The 21,215-nt window shown below is 46.2% G+C and overlaps 1 protein-coding gene across 4 annotated transcripts in view; it reads left to right on the top strand.

Annotated features, from left to right (window-relative positions):
- The window catches only part of SLC6A9 (solute carrier family 6 member 9), a 56,018-nt gene that overhangs the window by 29,440 nt on the left and 5,363 nt on the right, over positions 1–21,215 (top strand). For all 4 annotated transcript variants that reach the window (XM_083509614.1, XM_083509613.1, XM_083509615.1 and 1 more), the window contains 7 exons: positions 15,569–15,725; positions 16,538–16,669; positions 17,457–17,712; positions 18,682–18,814; positions 19,577–19,711; positions 19,898–20,001; positions 20,732–20,969. In XM_083509614.1, the coding sequence (XP_083365740.1) occupies positions 15,569–15,725; positions 16,538–16,669; positions 17,457–17,712; positions 18,682–18,814; positions 19,577–19,711; positions 19,898–20,001; positions 20,732–20,969 (1,155 nt within the window). The remainder of the gene's footprint in view (positions 1–15,568; positions 15,726–16,537; positions 16,670–17,456; positions 17,713–18,681; positions 18,815–19,576; positions 19,712–19,897; positions 20,002–20,731; positions 20,970–21,215) is intronic.

The following is a 21,215-nucleotide window of genomic DNA, read 5'->3' as shown; positions in this document are numbered from 1 at the left end:
GCCGGCCCTACCATTAGACAGAGTGAGGTGACTGTCTAATTTACCAGGTGCTGGAGTGCAATGACAGCAGCCCCTTGGGTATTCCTCCTGGTGAGTTCCCAGACCATACCATTTTGTTGAGGACAAGGCTGCCTTGTGACCTATCCTGCAACCACAGAAGTAGTCTGCTGCCCTCAGGTATGGTGGACACTATACCATTGCTAGTATTGAAATAAGATTTAAATGCTAGTCTAGTTGGCTTCTGTACATGGAATGGTGAGACGCCATTTTGTCTTTTGCCAAAGGCAGCAAAATGTCTTGCATCAGCCACAAGCAAACAATACCTTTATATGCATGGTTTCAACACAAAGTATAGTATAGGGTGAATAGTCATATTTTTGGTGATTTGTCAGCAGTAAATTTAAAAGAGAGGAAACTGAACCTTTAAAAAAATGTATTAATACTGACTTGGTTATGCTATCATTTTCACAAGAGATATCAATATTAGCAAGAAATTTCAAATACTGGAAGCCAGCTGCAATTTGTAAGTTCTACAACTTGGTTTGCGGTAAGGGGAACACAGAATTTTTGCACTTCTAGAAGTCCCACAGCCAGCAAGAATGACTTAAAAAAATGAAAATCACATTCATTTCCCTTAGTTTTGGATGTACCAAGCAATATACTATGAAACTTTAAATGAAGTATCAGAATGACTACGAGTACAAAAGAAAAATCAACTCATTAATTAAGATTATTGTGGGTGGGACCTATTACTGGTTTTTTCTCATAGCACCTTGGAACAGGTTTCACCTTTTTAAGAATGATATCTAGGAACTGTCTCTAAAAAACAGAACACCAGCTTCACCAAATCTCAACACCTGCAAGCAAATGTATTGCTTGCATCACAACCAGAGCCATTGTGATTAGGATACCCCCTCTTCTCCCTTCGGCAAAGACTTTTGAGTTTCCATTGCTACTTTTCTGTGACTCAGTCTTGACTGCACCCTTCCGAAGGCAAGAGCCTAAACCAGGGATGGGGAGCCCAGGAGTGGATCTGCTACGAAACTAATGAACTTTAAACTTCAGGGCCCTTAATCCCAGAGGGGCCCCAGAAGCAACTTTCATCCACATTGCTTTAAAAAAATGAATGGGTCTAGTAGACTCAATTTGAGTTGCATGGCACAAATTGATTATTTATTTGTTTTTGTATATATTTCTCAGAGTTTTGAGAGTCAGTAGCACGGATGTTGTAAAGATTATAAACAACCCAACTGAAGAAGATAACAGTGGTTATCCAGACCTAACTGCTGGTTGCAAAGGGGCTCTCATAACAATTCAAGCTTCAGGCCCCTAAAAATTAAGGTCTGCCACTGGGCCCTCCAAATAATTGCTGCACTGCAGCTCATCCCTGACCATTGGACTTGTTGTCTGGGCTTGATGGGAGTTGTAGTCCAGCATCTGGAGAGCCACGAATTGCCTGTACGTGGGCTAAACCTTGACTAAGTTAATCCCACCTACCCAAAATCCTGGATGGTCGCAGTATGTGTTATGTGACTTGTGGGGCTCTGATACTGCAGCCGATTTCCTTGCTGTCGCACTGAAGGTGATAGCTACCAAAGCTGATCTGTCCCATTTAAAGGAAGTCTGAGGCCAGATGGATTGTGGTTGCAGCTTGTGTATGGGTTGGAGTGAGGACAGTTGAGTGCTGCGTCCCCGGCTCACTCCTTTATGCCTCTTTAAAACCTCAGTTTGCCCATTTATTTTTATCCTGCATTTGATGGGTTGATGCATAGATTTAATCAGGTCATATGTTTTACCCTCAGTTGCTTTCTGTAGCAATTTAAGGTTCAGCCTGGGTGCCAGATGGAGTCCAAACCGTTGTTATAGTCAGTGAAGCAGACAAATAATTTCCGTGATTAAAAGAAGTTTGCTCATCAGTACATGAAGGGAGGGAGGGACATCACAATTGGTGACTTCTTTTGCAGTGTGGAGCAACATTTCCTTTCAAAGGTTTACCCAAAGTGAGATTTCTGATTTGATGAACTTGCTACAGATCATACAGGTGGTTCTGTAGCTGCTTTGGGGTCATGGGTTGCATAATGAATTCATCCTGCTCCCAGCTGAAAACTATGTTTGAATTGCACTGGGCCAAATGCAATTCAGTGTCTCCTTGTAGAGCTGTGTGTGTATATAGAACTTGTGGTGGCATAACTCTTATTTTTGGATGCACAACCTCAGTTCCTTATTCTTTTCTACCTGTTTTGGCTATTCTTGGCATGCTGGACAGTGCTACTTTTGATACAAGTCTTTGATTTGCTGCCTCTGTCCATTCAACAGGCTCCCTTTAGTTCAACATCCATTAAATCATACAGTATTTTGAATTAAGAGGGTGGTAATCTAAGCAAATAATTTATGGAGGAAATATATAGAATAGTGTAGAGGTAAGCTTACAGAGAAGCACCAGAGTGACAAGAATCAATCTTGAGGCAAGCTGAAAGCCTCACCACAGGGAGTGAATTTGAAGAGCAATTTAGGGGTGGCAGATTTTCTCCAAAATATGCTGCCCCTGGACCCTAACTTTAAGAGCTCTAGCCCCTGAACTGGCAGGTGGGAAAGTGCCTCCAAGATGGCACCAAGGATGCACATGGCAAGCAAGTTTTTTGTTTTGTTTTTTAATCATCCATCTAGGACAACCTTCCCCAATCTGTGGCCCTCTGGATGTTAGTAGACAATAATGCCCACTCTCCTGACCATGGGCCATTCTGGCTGAGGCTTATGGGAGTTATAGTCCCACATATCTGGAGGATAGCAGGCTGAGGAAGGCTGATCTATATAATCTTTTTTCCAAAGTGCCACCACCCTAAAGCAATTCCAGAGAAGGATGAGTTGGAAAAAACATCCCACCTAGAAAAGCAGCTTGTCTCTTCCATTACACAATTTATTGCCTAGCACCATTTTGGAAGTGCTGCTCCCTATGCTAAAAGGATTCTAATTTGGGGGCAAATGAAATGAGAAGCCCCCCCCCCCCAGTGCTCATACTTGATATGTGTTTGAGAAGGAGAAAATCTATAGAATGATAGTGAATGCAGTCTAAAGGTTGTAGCAAAAGAAGGCAAAGAAAAGAAAAGAGAAAAGAGAAGAAAAGAAAAGAAAAGAAAAGAAAAGAAAAGAAAAGAAAAGAAAAGAAAAGATCAGCCCTGTCCATCAAACACTGAATAATATTTAATTTGATGCTTGGATTCACTATTTTTAATGTTAACTTCTCGCTGCCATAATAATCCACTCAACATCTCCTGATTCAGGCATCTCCCTCCAATTAAATATACTTTCACATATTGTGTGCATAGCATCTATTATGTTATTTTATTTTATTACACTTATATTCCTCCTTTCTTCTACCATGGGATCCAAGGAGGCATGCATGTAGTTCTCAGGCAATCCAGCCACAAACCTGTTTAGCATCAGCCAAGTGGTGACCTCCTGTGCCTTCAGAACACACCTGGGTAGCAGCACCTCTGCTGGGTGTCCCATGTGACTTTTACTAAAATGTTTGGGCTTCAGACTGAAGCATAGAACCCTCAATAAGTTGAGAAAGGTCATCTCCCCTCTGGCCCATTGTATATTGAGTACAACACTGATTCAATGCAATAAAGGTGCAGTATGTGAAGGTGACCATGGGAGCCCTTTGACCAGCATGGCTGGGGGAATTGGGAAAAGCTTTTCTGGTGTAATATCTGCTGCTTTCTCTTTTCCTCCTGACTTCCACTAGAATATTTAGAAACATGTGTGTTGTGCAGCTCCTAGCCTAGGATGAACATTCTGTGCCCAGTCTCTACCCACTGGCACTCCAAAATGATCTTCCCTGTTCCCTTTGCTACTGAGGGCATCATGTTGTGAACAGTTTGACTCCAGCATGCTCTAGGCTTCTTGTTGTTGATATAAGCTGAGCAGCTAGTTGTCTTCTTGCCTGCACTGCCCCAGAGTTGGAGGCTTTGTGGGGTAATGAGTGGGGGTCAGGTGAGGCTCCAGTTGACTCAAGCAATGAGTGAGCTGGGATCAAAAGAGGGATTTCCCTTGGCTCCTAGCTAAGCCTTCCTTGCCACCTGGCTTCTAGCCCAGACCTGCTTCTCTTCCTTCACCACCGCAAGGGCAGCATGTCCCTTGGGAACCACTTGCCGGAAGGGGCTGTGCAGCTGACAGGAGCTACCCTAGCATAAATCCTGTTGCCTGATTGAAGCCTCCTTCTGGAAGCAGCCCAGTGGCCTTACAAGCTCAGCCATGAGGCCCACCAGTTGAGCCAACAGGTGAATTAGCATAAGAAAGGTAGCTCTTGCCAGGGAGTCCTGATGGATGAGCATGAGGTGGTATAAGAACTTCCTTCCCCTTCTCATGCCTATGAAATCCTGCTGTGTCTCTAGGAGAAACCATGGGTGACTCTCTGATCTGTGTCATCACTTGGGTCAAATTCAGTATGTATTTCTCCCACATTTGCTATGCAACTGAGGGCTCGTCTACACTTCCGCACATCCGCTTGTCCCATGCCTGGAAAACATGGGTCTGAGTGGTTTTGCCTATGCCCCACAACTTCCTGAAAGCCTGCTGTTTAGTGCTAAATCAGAGCAAATGTCAATCTGGACAAAACCCAACTGATGTTTGCTCCAATTCAGCAGTAAAGATTGGGTTTCCCCGAGGGCAAGCAGCAGGGCATGTGGAAGTGTGAATGAGTCCTTACTTGATGGGTGCAGGTAGGAGGATGCAAAATCATGCATGTATGTGAATATAGATGCACACACACTTTTTCTTGAATTCACCAGCATTGTAAGTAAAAAGTGAAGTTTGTGGTACTTTCCCCTTTTGTGCTTTGTTAGAGGAAGAAGCAGGTTAATGGCATCCATGGGGATTCAGGGTAAATGGCTCCCCTAGTTCTGCCACCTCAAACTTTAGCTCAGGATCAGTTCCAACATGGCTCCGGCTGAATATGAAAACATTTGCAGCATTTGCTTTTGTCCATTGAGGCATTGGTATTTCCGCAATAGTCACAAATAGTGAGGAAAGGTACAGTGCCACACTCATAGGGGGATAGTGGCAGCACCAGGAAGAATCTACAGTGGTGCCCCGCAAGAAGAATGCCTCGCAAGACAAAAAACTCGCTAGACAAAAGGTTTTTCCGTTCGCGATTTGCCTCGCAAGACGAATTTCCCCTATGGCCTTGCTTCGCAAGACAAAAACGTCTCGCGACTTTTTTTTCTTTGACTAAAAACAAAGACATGTTTTGTTTATAAAGTTAATTTATTTTCCCTTAAATTTTTGAACTGCTCTTTACAGTATGTGTGACTTTAAAGAGCAGTTAATAAACTGTTGTTGTACCAAATTTGGCTTTGTTTGGACTTTTTTTGACCATAGGAACGCATTAATTGATTTTCAATGCATTCCTATGGGATTTCGTGCTTCGCAAGACGAAAAATTCGCTAGACAACAAAAATTGCGGAACGAATTAATTTCGTCTTGCGGGGCACCACTGTATATTCAGGAGCGCACCAGGGATAAAGAGCCTTCCTGGGGAGGTGAACATTAAAAAATGCATTTCCCCCCTCAAGTAACCACAACATTTCAGTAATGGGAGAGAGGCAAGCTAAATGTCCGGAGAATGGTGACTGTTTGCCCCCACTCCTGGTGCACTGCCTATGTGTGGGGAGGAAATCCAGGCTTAACAAACAGCATTTAAGGAGGGCTCACAATTCTGCCAGAGGGAGAATTTGGTAGAAACCTGTGCTTCCACAGCAGAGCAAGAACTTGGTAGCTTTCATGATTGTCTGGCACGTAAGGTGAACTTTGTGATACATTTATACCTGCACAAAAGCATCTTGCACCAATATAGTGTGATGAAATAGCTGCACCATGTCAGTACAGGAGACACCTGTGCATGCATACTGAAACCAAGGACATCACAGAGCTTTAAAGAGAAATTGCAGTGTAAAACCACGGAATTCATCAAGAGGTTCAGTGCTATAATTTGTTGACTGAACTGGAAATTTGGGACATTGTTTATTTGTTTATCACACTCTGCGTGCTACCTAGCTTACAAATGTCAAGGTTTCTGTGTTATCAGCAACAACTGTTTTGTAAATTACCACTGTTAATTACACAATTTATTACTACCTCTGGCATCAGCATTTGCAATTCTTCAACCCCTCCCCAATAACCATATGAAGGTATACCTGCAACTTTATGTACTTGATGAAATCAACAGTGGTCCACAAACGTTTATGCCGTAATTCTCTTTATTAATTTGTTGTCCTTTAAGATGCCACAAGACCCTTTTGTTGTTGCTGCAATAGGCTAAGACAGATACCAATCTAGAACTGCCAAGTACAAAGTCAGAACAGAAGCTTGGAATCATAAACTGATAATGAAAGTGTGTGTGCCTACCAGCTTGTTTTAGACTTTTCATTTTTATCCCACTTATGGACTTTAATTCAGTACTACTTAAGTTATTAAACTGGTGGCATCCGAACCATGATGTCCAAACTAAGAAACTGTGGTTTGAATGATCCCTACAAACCAGGACAGTAGTCCATGGTTTGTTATCCTGCTTGACAGGGATCACTCAAATGATCATTTCCTAGTTCATATATTGTTGGAAACTCTTTCAGGAAACAAGGAAATGTTGAATTAAGGAAGAGAAAAGGGAAGAAGCAGGAGTCTGTGTTCTCATAGCTTATTCTTTGGTTTGTTGGACCAGGGTTGTTGTTGCTGCTGCTATTTTTTAATTTACGAATCACTTTCTTATGTCTGATCCAAATGGAATCCTCTTCCACAAGTATAGAAAGGTGTGTGGAACTTTTCCCCCATTCTTCCCCAGGGTCCCATACATGGTTCTCCTATTCTGCCCCCCCCCCCCTCCAGGAGGTTCTTATGCCCTTGGGTCTGGAGGATGAATGAGCTGCTGGATGCTTCCTGAGGAGGCTTGGCAGGCCTTGGATGGGAATGCGTGAGCAGGCTGTATTGCTGCATGCCCTGGCAATGTGATGAGAGCCTGTTACAGGGGAGTCCTGCTGGCAAAATGGGGGAAAACAAAATAATGTTAAAAAACAAATTAAAATAACCATGGAGAAACAGTGCTCTTCTATACAGTAACTACCAGCCCTTGTTTCTGGAAAGTTCTGTATAAAAGTATTCAAGTAAGTGACTTTACACATATGTATAGAAAGAATGCCAAACAGAATAATTAACTTCACCATTGAAAGCTGCATGACCATATATGCTCCTAGGTAGTAGTATAAACCTGAGGCAGAATTTAGTATAAAATATATAGAATTTCATTGACTTTCATCTGTTTAGTATACAGTATATACTTGCTGAGTAAATACATGAATTGGAAAGCTGGAAACTTTATTTAAAGCACTGATTTAAATCAGCCCTTGTTCTTGGAGGATATCATTATAAATCTTCCCAAACAGTGAAACATTCTGTCTGTATGTGACAGGTAAAATTGCTGCCACCAATACATGATTTGGCCAGACCCGCCAAATACCTCTTTTCTTGCCAAGACAGTTTTCCTTCATGAAAAGTCAACTGATTTAATTTCTGACCCACTGTGGGAGCTAATTCACATGTCTTCCTCTAATAAGGGAATGTGTGGCCCATTCCTGCCCTGCTATAGCCACTGCTTGTCTTGCCTGCCCCAAAATGGCAGGGTTGGTAGTTTCTTCCAGTAGCTGACAGAAAGGCAATGGTAACGGAGGATTAGCCTCAGTACTCACCTCCCCCTAAGAAGTAGTAACAGAAGCAGTGGAGGACCGATTCCCTGCATTTCCTCCTCAGGGAGGTGAAATGAACTGGTCCAAAGTTTGCAAAGAGTGGCTTGATCCTAACATGCTAAGAAGCAGCAGTGTATGCTGGGAGTTGCCCAAGTCAACGGGCTACTTCCATGAGTTTCACTCCAGCCTTCTCTTTGAGTTCCTGTTGGGAGTTCTCTGCCCAACAGACCACCACGTGGCCAGAGTGAACTGAGCTCCCATTAATTAAGCAGAACAGAAGCCTCATTAGCGCTCACTTTGCAATTCAAGTTGGATTAGGCTACTCAGAGTGAGCAGCATGCTTTAAGAAGTCAGCCATGGAGGATCTGACCTGCAGCCAACTATAGTGCTGCCCTTACTCTTGAGATGCTGCTCCTTTGGCCATGAAAAACTGTGTACCAGCTAGGACAGCTGAACTGGTAGGACGAACTATGACCATTTTTCTTCACAACGTAATGGTGTAGAGTCATTCTTTAATGTCAAGCTGGCACAAGTAGAATATAAAGGATAGAGGCAGTTGTGTTGTGTGATACCCTGGAGCTTCATGTTACAGTACTAGAACATCATAAACTGCCACCCTATTCAGAAACCACTGGGGGGGGGGGGAGAACACTTCAACCACCCAGATCACTGTTACTGACCTTCTTGAGCAAAGGAACTTCAGAGGGAGACTTCTAGCGTGAAACTGCTGAACTGTAATTTATGAAAAGTTCAGTTCTCTCACCTGTGCCAGAATCGAGCAACAGTAGCTCATCTTACCACATTGTTAATTAGTTTACTAATTATTAGTGAGAGGATTTGTGTGTTGGCCATACACAGCAATTTGTGTAGCGATTTGACAATATTTTAGTGTAAAACAAACAACGTATTTGTGGTATATTTATTTCTGGGCAGTTGTGAACAGTAGTCAACTTTTATTCTTGGCTTTACATTTTTGGTTTATTGCATGGTAACAAATCAGAACTCCGCTTCCAACAGCATTATTGTGGCATGCAGACACAGCTGATAAACATACATGCACTCAGAGAGAGACCCCCACCACTACAGCAAATGCAGGATAACGCTTCATGCATCTGATAAAGTGGACTATTCCACAGGTCTTTGAGATGCCGCAATATTCTTGCTGTTTTTGCTGCAACAGCCTGACACAGCTACCGCACCGTTATGACTCCTTATGGGGAAGGCTACCAGGCTGTGTATCCAATTCCTTGCAAAGTGCTGTGTAGCCAGGCTGGCAACCCCATTAACTGCGCCAGCGAACGTGCCACGCGGTCACATGTGGCTGCCGCCTGAACATCTCGTCCCGAGCCCATGCTCAGGGAACATGAATGGCCGCAAGCGCCCGGCAAGGACTCGATCAATGCAGAAGGAATGGGGGGCAGAGCGGGAGGGGAGCTGGGAACGCACTCGTTGCTTGATTTACAGCATCTGGACTCCCTGCTTCCGCGGGTGAGAGAAAGGGAGGGGGTGCTAGCACTTCCTCTCTCTGCCCCAGATTCCCTGCTGTGCCCTGGTGAAAGGCCTATTGGTCTAAGTGGAAAAGCACTGAGGAGCCTCTGCTGTCCATTGTGTCACACATCTTACAAAGCCAAAGAAAGAAGCTTCCTTCAGGTGGGTACAGATCCAGAACCTCAATAGGAAACTTGCCATTAGAGCCAGGAGTGGAATAACCTGTTATTACTCCAAAATTCTCAGATTGTCTTTGTGGGGACTCTTTGAGATAAAATTACACATACACCATCATCCAAGTGGGCTGGAGCTGCTAGCCCAGGTCTGGTATGGTGAGATACCTGCCTTTTTATCAGAATCCACTGAGCGAACATTTAATTCTTCCGACACACTCCACTGCTGACCTGGAAGCTGCTTCTCTTCAACAGGAAAATGTTAAAGAAAGATGTCAGCAGCTGAAAGGACTGAATCAGAACTTATTAAGAAGTTTTCTTGTATCCGTTTGGGCATAAATAGGCACAGTGCTTCCTGTTCCAGTATAGTTTGCTAATTACCAATGCTAGGATGATTGTATTTTTACTAGTTACTGCTGTTGTGAGTGCTGCTGCTCTTCCCATCCCCATTTAAGTTCAATTCAGTATTTGCATGTACTTTTTGCATTTTATTGCCATTCCGCTCCACTGGTTGTCCCTTTTCTTCTTCTTTTTGCTATGCACAGTGTGAGTGTGTGGTGTATTTACAGTACCAAATGAGGATAATACTTAGTGTCGTAATAAATTGGTTCAGTCTTTAAGATGCCACAAGGCACTTTGTTGGTTTTGCTGCAACAGATTAACAGAACTGCCCCTCCAGAAGCTGCATTTATGCAGTAACATCCTGACTGTATCTGGAGGGAGAAGGCTGTTTGGTTAAGAGTAGCCACCCATATTAAAGACCCCTTGTGGCAGGGCTGGTTTAGCCTTCAGCCGAAAGGCACCAAGGGAAAGTTGCTGGCAATGCTCAGGCCATCAACCTTATCCCTCTGTAAGCAAACCCTGCAAGGTTATTTGCACATACCTAGATGCATGTATACACATGTATATGTGCAGGTATGTAACAGTTACACACATTTCTGTAAACAAGCATGCAGAGAAACCTTGGGACAAATATTCATAGATACATGTATCTCGCTGCTAGTCTTGGAATGCTCTGGGGCTCTGTTCATATTCTGTTTCTCATTTCAGAATTGGTGGAGGAGAGGCAACATCTGTTAAAGGTCATATTCTGCCACAGCTCTTCAAAAGTGCCAGATTCTCTGCCCCTAAAACACAAACGTCCCCCATAAGAGCAGCCCTTGGAACCGCTGGGTCAAACGTTGCCATGATGTAGGATTGTCTCTTGGCCTGACTCCCTTGTCTTGCAACTGTGGTTGGGGTGCATTCTGTGTGTGCAAAGTGTTTGCTGACTTCCCCTCTTTGCATTTGCCCCTCCAAGACTCCACTTATCGTGGGGAAATGACTTCAAGCCTCCCTTGTGTCAAGGGTGGATGTGAAGAATACAGAGAAAGATTGGGATAAGGATATTAGGATGTGGTATTACTCCCTGCTTGCCACTGGCAAATGTATACCTTTGGCTGTGTACATACCATACTTTTAAAACACCCCCCCTAAGGATAATGGGAAGTGTAGTTTGCCCTTCATAGAGCTACACTTCACAGTACCCTTAACCAACTACAGCTCCCAGGATTCTTTTGGGGTGTGCGTGCTATAAAAGTATTGTGTGTGCAGTCTTTTCTTTGGAGGGTTGTGTGCAGGGTCTCCCTGTCCCCTGCAGAACATGGAGATCCTGGGAGGTGATCCTTTAGGTTGCCGCCGAGTCCCCATGATGCCACAATCCCCACTCCGGCTTCCATGGCCAGGGCTCACAGCAGAGGTCACTTCTAGCAGGCGTGGCTCCCCCGTACCCTGCCAGTCCCCCCAGTTAGCGCAGCAGATGGCTCCTTGGCAGCTCTGTGCCAGAGCGGCTGCTGGCTCTAATTGAATGACACGGTTAGGTGCACAACTCGCCGGCTGCCAGCCCCCTCCCATCCCAGTGGCAGGAGGCAAAGCTGAAACGACGGCTTCCATTTGCTGAGTGCTCACAGCAATTGTTTGCGATCAGCGGGCAGCCACGTGCGCCTACGTGGAGTGTGCTGCGTGCACCAGGGGGAGAGCAAAGGAGGTGCATCCACAGGAGAGGCTCCTGCAAAATGCTCCTGCTGGCAGCCTGTTCATCTCGGAGCTCCTGAGAAGTAGTGGGGCTCAGGGAGCAACATCCTCCCCAGCAAAGCATCCTGGAACATGGGGCAGGGGCCAGCCATGAACAGGAGGGCCCACAGAGGCCAAGTGCTTCTTTCCTAGGGCACCCACTTTTTCTTTACAATACCCTCTTTTCTCCCTTCCTGTAGTAAAGCTGAGCTCTCTCATAAGCACTCAAGTGCAGCACCCTCTTCCTAACACACCAGCAACTGGAGGGGTCATTGGCAGGGTGTGAGGTGCAAACCACAGGAGCCAATGTGAGTTTCTCAGAAGATAAAAGGAAATGCTTTAGGCTCTCATGAGAAGCAGCAGCATTTGGTTGGGGAGGTTTAAACCCAGGGTTGGGGAAACCTGTGGCTGAACTACAAACCCCAGCATCCCTGGTTGAGGATGGTGGGAATTTCGGCCCTGCAGTGTCTGGAGGGCCACAAGTTTCCCTGCCCCTGATTTAAAAAGTCAAGATGCAAAAGCTGCTAGCACAGGGCTGATCATCCATCCGTATAACCAAGGGATTCTAGGATGCGCCAGCTGCAATGCCTTGCTCCCAATCCTTGCTTATTGACAGATCACTCCTTCAACTGGAAAGAAACAGCTCTGTCATGGTTTATTTAATTGCTTATGAATAATAGGTGAAATATATTGACATTTGGAATGAGATTATACAGAACATAGTAGATTATTAATAATCATATATGTATTTGGACAATAATAGTACTGATATATCTATATAATAATGTATGGTAGTGTAACTGATTATATTTAGTGTATCCTATGTCTTTTCTTATGTTTTATTTTTTTTGCTTTTTTATTTGTGCTTCTCTCTCTCCCTTCTCTTTTATCACTTTATTTTCTCTATAACTGAAATTTTCTTAATAAGATGTTAATAATTTTACAAGTGGCAGTTGACAGAGAAGAGTCTTTGCAAATTGCTGACCCAACTTACTTCAAATTCTGATTTACCCCTCAAGTAGGTAGGCAAGCGAACTAACGATCACTTAAATCTCATGCGGGAGAACTGAACCCAGAAGCATCTTCAGGTGATGTCCCATCTCTCAGTAGGAGGAGGGGGCAAGGTACAGGCAGTAGCCGCCAGAGAAATATTGCTCCAGAGCATGACCAGATGTGCCCCATCCGCTCTAAGGGAAGAGAAGCCAGGCTTTGTTGTTGACACAGCACATCTCCCGTTCCTTTGATCTGAAGGCTGCCATTGTTATCCTTGGGCAGTACAGGGAACTGGTGGTGCCAGGATGGAGCTAGATGCACAAAAGCTCCATTTTTGTCCTGCGGAAAGCGGCTACGCTTGATGACAGCATCCTGTCCTGTGTGGTGCTTGGGCTTCTTCTGTGTGGGGCTGAGTGCTTCCAGCCACATGGAAGTCGTACTGTTCCAAAGGTAGCTCAGACCTTGGCTCTGTCAACGCTGCGGCAAGTAGCCTCTGTTCCTCCCCCTGCCCCTTAGGGAATAGAGAAATTAGGGGCATGTCTAAGGCTTGGGCTAGCAATGGACGCATTCGGAAGGGGAACTCTAGGGTGATGGGCCAAGATTGTTTAGTACCATTTATTTTCTCTGACAGACCTTAAAGGACTAGGTATGATTAAGGAGGACTGAGGCTCCCTCTCCTGGCGATGTCCTTTTACTACAGCCAATAACAGCCTTCCTGAGCTGTCACAGATAGACACACCGTGGGCACTTCCTTCCAGATGACCTGTTTACTAAGCATTCGCCCTGATTTGTTTGCAGAGAGATAACATTGGCTATTTAATGACCATTGGTTTGGAATTGTTTTTGGGGAGATTAGATGACATTGCAAGTGTTTCTTTACCTGCCGTTCACTCTCTAGTGCATTCTCCCCACCAGTTTCCAGTCTTACAGGGAAGAAGCTGGCTTGTCACGCAAGTTATAACTGTGCAACCCAAATTTGCTGGTGCACATGTTGTTTTTGGGCCCCAGATGGGGCAGGGGTGGAACGGTCCTACGTGTGACTGCTGTCATGCGCAATGACCCGGAACTCAATCCCCATGCAAAAGGGGAGTTGCCTGTAGTCCGTGTACCATTATATGTTCTTAATAGAACAGCTCTCACTTATGTGCTGAAAGGTCAGATATAGTCATTTCCCCACTTTTATTGTGAGTACAGAAGGGAGTTAACATCTATAAAAAGGCAATTTAGTGATGCCATGTAAACATCCATAGACTCTACGCTTAATGGGCATATTCTGAATTTGCTACCAAGGGCCAAAGAGAGGATCCAGTTTTCCTCCTGAGATTGCCAGGAACAAGCACGGGTATACAGTGGTACCTCAGGTTACAGACGCTTCAGGTTACAGAAGCTTCAGGTTACAGACTTTGCTAACCCAGAAATAGTACCTCGGGTTAAGAACTTTGCTTCAGGTTGAGAACAGAAATTGTGTGGCGGCGGCGTGGTGGCAGCAGAAGGCCCCATTAGCTAAAGTGGTACCTCAGGTTAAGAACAGTTTCAGGTTAAGAACAGACCTCCGGAACGAATTAAGTTCTTAACCAGAGGTACCACTGTATTTCTGTTCCTTCTTCACACAAAACATAGTTAACATTGGGCACTCCCTGTCACAGGATACAGTTATGGTCACTGGCTTATAGGGCTTTGTAAAGGGCGATAAATAATTACAGGATGCAAAGTCTCAACAGCTTAATGGCTTAAATCAGTGGTTTCTAACCAGTGTGCCGTGGCACCCAGTGGTGCCTTGAATGATGGTCAGGGGTGCTGCGGGCAACACTGGCCTCTGTCCCTCTTTCCTTCCCTCCCTCCTCTGATGCCCTCCCATATCTACCTCCCAAAGGCTTGCATAGCTGTTTGTTGAAGCCCTGGCTACAAGCTCCCCAGGCAACTGGTGCCTGTGGGGCTGGCCAGGAGGTGTTGGTTGCCAGGAGCTGAGGCAGCTTCAGAGTAAGCAAGCAAGTGGATGAGGGAGCCCAGCCAGCCAGTCCGCCAGCCCTTGCTGTTGGGAATGGACAGACAATTGGGAGGCCGGGCAGGCAGGCAGGTGCTGCGCTGGGATCTGAGTGCCCTGTGCTGAAGGGAAGCCTTTCTGCCATGCAGGCCCAGCGGCTCCTGCTGCTGCCTCCCAATGGAGGACTCCCAAGGAGAGGGAAGCGGAGAGGAGGCTGAGGGAACACTCCACAAGGGGGGGGGGTGTTCGAAAAAGGGTGTGAGGCTGCCGGCTCTGCAAGCAAGGTGACATAACTGGGCTCCTGAGCCCCACGGGGGTGCCGCAGAAAGAACGTAGTTGGTCAAGGGAGCCATGGACTCAAGAAGGTTGAAAACCTCTGGCTTAAATGAAACCTCCACATGGAGAGTTCATTCATGAAGTAATGACATAAATCATTCAGATAAATCTGTAAATATCAGGTGCCAGGGACAAAACAACAAGTATCTTTATGAAGCCCCCCTCCCGGCTTGTGGGCTTCCCAAAGCAATTGTGCTAGCCACTGATGGAAGCAGTATACTGGGTTAGGTGGGGCTTGGTGTGGTCCAGCAGAGCTTTTCTGATGCCCTGATGGGCTCCCTGCCAGTGAGTAAAGGGATCTGCTTGCCTTTCCTGTGGCCTCTTGTGCTCCATCAGTAGGCAGGCAGAGGGAACAGGCACAGAGGCTCCTTTGTGCTGACTCCTCTTATGCCTGCTTTGTATGGGCTGCAGCTGCCAGCTTCCCTACAGCCTGACCCAGGACTATTCATCTGGGCAGGCAGGGGGTAGCAGCCCCCTTAGCATAATCAAACTCTCCGCCCCCTGCCTGCTTTGCCTCCAGCTGGGGAAGGGGAGTGACTTTAAACCACCAGCAGCGCAAGCATCCAAAGTTGCAGAAGGGTGTGTGTGTGTGTGTGTGTGTGTGTGTGCGTGTGTGTGTGTGTCCATCCATATGACTTGTTTTGTTATCTGCCTGTTGCCCTTTCTAAAGCCCCTCTTTTTGTGGGAAGACCTTACAGGACCGACAGTAGGGGAGACCCAGAAGGATGGAACAGGATAACTTACCTCCGCCCACCCTCTTGCCATTCCCCTACCTGCAATAACTGACTGTCCTCTTCTGGCAGAATGGTGCTGTGCCTGGCGAGACGGCTAAGCGAGACGAGAACCTCAAGCGTGGCAACTGGGGCAACCAGATTGAGTTTATTCTCACGAGCGTTGGCTATGCTGTTGGGCTTGGCAATGTATGGCGCTTCCCTTACCTCTGCTATCGCAATGGAGGAGGTGAGTATTGGCCGGAAGGGTGGATGCAGCACACGAGAGATAGGACCCACTTTGCATTGCATTTGCTGACAGTCCTGGCCCTGACGCTGTCTGGGGCTAGAGCGTGTGCAGTGTTGCAAATAGCAGGGTAGGACTGATTCCCTGCCCCCAGCCAGTACTAAACCCAGTGCTCTGGCATAGCACTGGTGTGTGTGTTTGTGTGTGGTGGGAATTGCAGTGCTGAGTCCTGCTAGTTCCGGGATGCAACTTTGTCCCCACAGATGAAGGTGTATCCTAGGAGCTTCATATATCTGGTGAGTATAGGGCTCCTCCTGCAGGAGAGGACTGGGATTCCATGCCACACACTGGGCAGCTTTCTCCCCACCCAGAATATGGCACTTGGGGGAAATCTCTGCATTTCTTAAGGGTTTTGAAGCTCCTTTTCCACTGGCTTGAAGCACAGGAAATTGCCTTTTACTATTTGTCCATCTAGCCCAGTGTGCCAGGTAGAAGAGGTCTTTCCTCGGTGTGATGTAGTGGTTCAGGGCCTCAGACTAGGACATGGGGGAAACCAGGGCTCAAATCACCACTTGACCATGAAGCTCCCTGAGTGACCTTAGGCCACTCACTGCCTCTGAGCCTAACCTACCTCACCGGGGGGGGGGGGGTAAACGAGGAAAAAGTGGGATGTAAGTACAACAAATGAATATTACATCCCATCTTGAGCTTTTTCATCTTGAGATGCTGGAGATGGACCTTTTTGCCTACAAAGCATGTGCTCTACCCCTGAGCTATGTTTCCTCTCCGGTGCTCATTTCCTCTTCTGTCTCCAGGTGCTTTCATGTTCCCCTACTTCATCATGTTGGTGTTCTGCGGGATCCCCCTCTTCTTCATGGAGCTCTCGTTCGGACAGTTTGCTAGCCAGGGCTGCCTTGGTGTCTGGAGGATTAGCCCCATGTTCAAAGGTGAGAGGCAGCACATTCAGTGCATACATTCTGTCCAGTTATTGTGCTACAAACACATTTGCAGTCTGCATCCTCTGCTCCCCGTGTGTGGGTAGAGACTCGTGCGCACATTTCCCCTTGAAATGCAGGCTTCTGCACAACAGCTTTACTTTGTTGGTAAAAGGCCTGATTGAAGGACTGGCAACCAAATTCGTACAGTATTTGTATTTCAACTGGAGTTGCTAGGAGCAAAATCAATTTAAAGACAAACAGATCATCAGTATTTTGGGGCAGTAGACCTTTGGCATCTCTGGGCAGGATTAGTTCAAAAGCAAAATTCAGAACATGTAATACTGCACATGTAATATCACTTCCTTTTCATCATGCTTAGTCTCACCTGTTGTAAGTGCAGGAGACCATGCAGGGCGTGGTGCAGCATCTGTGCAGCCAGTCTGCTCCCTCCACCTGCATCCCACGTGCCTTGTTGCAGTTGTGCCTTTGCTGTTAGTGAACCAGGGAGGGCAGGCAGCAGCATAATGTGCAAAAGGGGTGGGCAGGCATGCAGGCCTGAGTGCTGACTAGGCAGAAAGCTGAGATCTTGGTACATTAAATAATAAATAAACAAACTGCATAACCAGGCCCAAATTGTGCTGCAGTTTGTCTGCCTGTGCCATATATCCACAGCCTCAGTGTATGCGTGTCCATACTTGCACAGGCCATATACTTTATTTGGCTGCAAACTCCCATCCCTAGATGCCTTAGAGCTCTCCCCCTTGCAACCTGTGCTCACGCTTTGCTTTCCCTCCAGGTGTTGGGTATGGTATGATGGTTGTGTCCAGCTACATTGGAATCTACTACAACGTTGTGATCTGCATCGCCTTCTATTATTTCTTCTCATCAATGACACGGGTGCTACCCTGGACGTACTGTGGCAACTACTGGAACACACCTGATTGCGCTGGTGTGTTGGACGCTACCAATGGCTCAGCTGGGTCATCGCTCAACGTCACACAACTCTTTAACCAGACGGCCAAGCGCACGAGCCCCAGTGAGGAATACTGGAGGTGATGATGATGGAGAGGGGCAAATGGGTGTGGGATGAAGAGGGAATCAGCTTGTCAGTCGGGAACTGAGGGCCTGCCTCACAAGAGGACAAGCTGACCACCATGGACACATCTTGGTTCAAATATGGCAGATGGAGATCATGGCCTTATTTTTACCTTCCCTAAGGTGTTAAGGATGTTACCAAAACCCTGGGTGTCTCTAAGGGAGGCTGGATATTGGAGAGATATTGGACCAAGCACAGAAGTTTTGAAGGCAGCTGTCCTGAAAGTTTCATGGGTCATCAGAATGAATGTGGGGAAACCTCTTGTTTGTCATAAATGATAGGAGAGTGTCTAAGGATTTGCAGCCAGAGACAAGCACATCTGGATAATTAGAAGGCAGGCTCTTTATTGCTGAGCCAAGGGATGGAGATAGTAGGTGTGAATATGAGCCTGCAGAATTTTCACTTTAAAAGTTCAAAGTGTACTATGCCTCTTGAATTACAAGATTGGAACAGAATATATGCTGAGGATTGTTTTTATATTCATCTTCTGATTGACCTCAGCTCCAGTCGGGCCCTGAAATGTTTCTTATATTGTGAAGAGGGTTATAAATGGACTGTTCCCATAGGAATCTGAGAGATGCTTGTGATATTTTTTTTTCTTTTTGTAAGTCTCATGATGCAAGTGGTCTAGAAATAACCAAAACCTTGAGGCTAGTGCTAAATTGTGTGCATTCACTCGCTTGCTTGCTTACTTATGCACAGGTTCCTATCTCCCATTTTCAACTGTTTGATCAAAGCAGCTAATGTCACAAGGCCATTATGCCAGCATTTAACATAATAGGCTGTCACTCCTGGCAATCTCAGCGGCCCTAATGTCTGGGGTTGGACCTTTGGGTGGGGGCAGGTTGGGTGGGTACAGATTGGTTGGGGTGTGTTTTCTGGAGCACATATGAACTCTGGTTTGTGCTGCTGTCTTCTACCCCAGGCGGTATGTGCTGAAGCTGTCGGATGACATTGGGAACCTGGGCGAAGTACGGCTCCCTCTTCTGGGTTGCCTGGGCGTCTCTTGGGTCGTCGTCTTCCTCTGCCTCATCAAGGGTGTCAAGTCCTCAGGAAAAGCAAGTAGTGTTCCTTCTCTTCTAACTTCTCCATGGAAACCCAAAGCACAATGACCTCTCTGGGCCTCCAACATGGCCTACCCAATGCCTGCAAACATTCTACCCCTCCTCTCTTATCCAGGCCTAACGAGTTGCTTGTGAGAAACTTACTTCAGAAGAGCCTTAACAAAACATATAGGGCAAGGTGGCTAACCAGAACTGCCCTTCTAGATCCTTAGGAAGAGGCTGAGCTGTGTGCCCAGTGCTTAGACATTGACTAACCAGGGGACACAGATTCATGATATAGGCAGAAAAATCATGCTGCCTAACAGACTGTTGGTACTAAAGCAGTGTTCCTCAGACTTGGGTCTCCAGCTGCTGTTGGCCTACAAATCCCACCATCCCTAGCTAACAGGACCAGTGGTCTGAGATCATGGGAACTGTAGTTCAACAACAGCTGGAGATGCAAGTTTGAGAAACGTTGTACTAAAGAAACGTTCAACAATAGCAGTAGCAACAGTGGCAAGTTTTCCTTAAGAGGGAGTAAAAGTTAAGTTGCAAGCCCGTTATGACTGACACAGTGATGAAACTAAGTTTTCAGGGGAAGAAGACATCTTTGTCCAGTTGCTGGAAACCATAGGCAGATAGAGTCCTCTTGTGCTCGGGTCCTGTTGAAGGTTTCCCACAAGCATCTGAGTGGCCACAGTGACAACAGAACACTGGACAGGATGCCATGTTCTCATCCAACTAATGTTCTCATCCAACTTTCCTTTTGACTCCCAGGTTGTGTATTTCACGGCAACCTTCCCGTACGTGGTGCTGACAATCTTATTTGTGCGGGGGATAACTCTTGAAGGAGCCGTTACTGGGATCATGTACTATCTGACACCGCAGTGGGACAAAATTCTTGATGCAAAGGTACTTGTGTGGAATGCCTGATAGGCTTAAGCTGTTGCCCCCGGGACATGATCTCTAGGATTTCATGATCACACCACCTCTTCCCCTCCCCTCCCCTCCCCTCCCCTCCTTACCATAGGAGTTTGGGGGCTTGTGTAAACTAGGCAAGGAGCTGTGCTGGTAATGCCCTTTCCTTGTCTTTGGTAGGTATGGGGAGATGCGGCTTCCCAGATCTTCTATTCATTGGGTTGTGCCTGGGGTGGACTTATCACCATGGCATCGTATAACAAGTTCCACAACAACTGCTACAGGTAAGATTCATTAAGCAATCCAGAAAGCATATTGAAACTATTTGTTGGCGTGGCATAGTTCTTCGTCTCTGGAAGGTGTCTATAGGGAGGTGCAGGAACCACAGTGGATCTATGGCTACTACCCATTCCATTTTCAGGTGCTCAGTTTTAGATGCTGACCATTTTCAGGTTGTTCCATGAAACTATGAAGTCTAGGGACTTGATTTCTTCACCAGAGCCTTAACAAAACATATAGGGCAAGGTGGCTAACCAGACGTTGTTGACCACCAGCTTCCATCAGCCCCAGCCAGCATGGCCAATGGTCAGGGATGATGTACTCCAAGGGCCACAGATTAGCTACCCCTAATATAGGGCATGTGTTCAGAATTAAACACGGTGGACTAGTTACCTCTTACATATGTCAGCCATACTTTGTTAAGAGAAGTAAGAGGTGATTTCCCCTACTCCTTTTAAAATTTCAATTTTGTGTCTTACGCTTTTTTGTTCCTCCAAAAATCTGAGCTGCTTACTTGGGGCTCTACAAAGGGTCTCTGGTGATATTGTTGAGAGTTAGCTTTAGAGAATGCAAAGTACATGAGATACCTTGAAACCATTCGCTTGACCTTTTCCTCCTTCATTCAGTGATTTTTTCTTGGCTGAAATAATCTCTCCTTCTCTCCACCTCCAAGGCTCATTCTTTGACCCTTTCCCTGGTATCTCATAATGTGACATGTCCTCCCACTTCCAACAGAGACAGCATCATCATCAGCATCACCAACTGCGCCACAAGTGTCTATGCAGGTTTCGTCATCTTCTCCATCCTTGGCTTCATGGCCAATCATCTAGGTGTGGATGTTTCCAAGGTGGCTGACCATGGTCCTGGCTTGGCCTTCGTGGCATATCCAGAGGCACTGACACTACTTCCTATCTCGCCCCTTTGGTCTGTTCTCTTCTTCTTCATGCTCATCCTGCTGGGGCTGGGAACACAGGTAATCATGGAAATCGACCCATCAGATATTGTGGGGTGGGAGAAAGGGTATAGGCACCTGTGTAGAACACACTTGCAATTGGGGAACTTGAGTGCTTTAGTAACGGAGGGCTGGGTTTGTGAGAGTGGGCACTGGTGTCTGAGGCATTGCAGAACTGGGTGATGGAGGGTCTGACAGAAATCACCCAGGGCACTGCATCAGAAATTAATTCTCCTTTTTCCAGACTGGGTAGAGCAAGGACCAGCT

This window comes from Podarcis liolepis, assembly GCF_965112155.1.
Source record: "Podarcis liolepis genome assembly, chromosome: 6".
In the NCBI taxonomy this organism is placed as follows: domain Eukaryota; kingdom Metazoa; phylum Chordata; class Lepidosauria; order Squamata; family Lacertidae; genus Podarcis; species Podarcis liolepis.
This window is presented reverse-complemented; position numbering and strand designations above follow the sequence as displayed.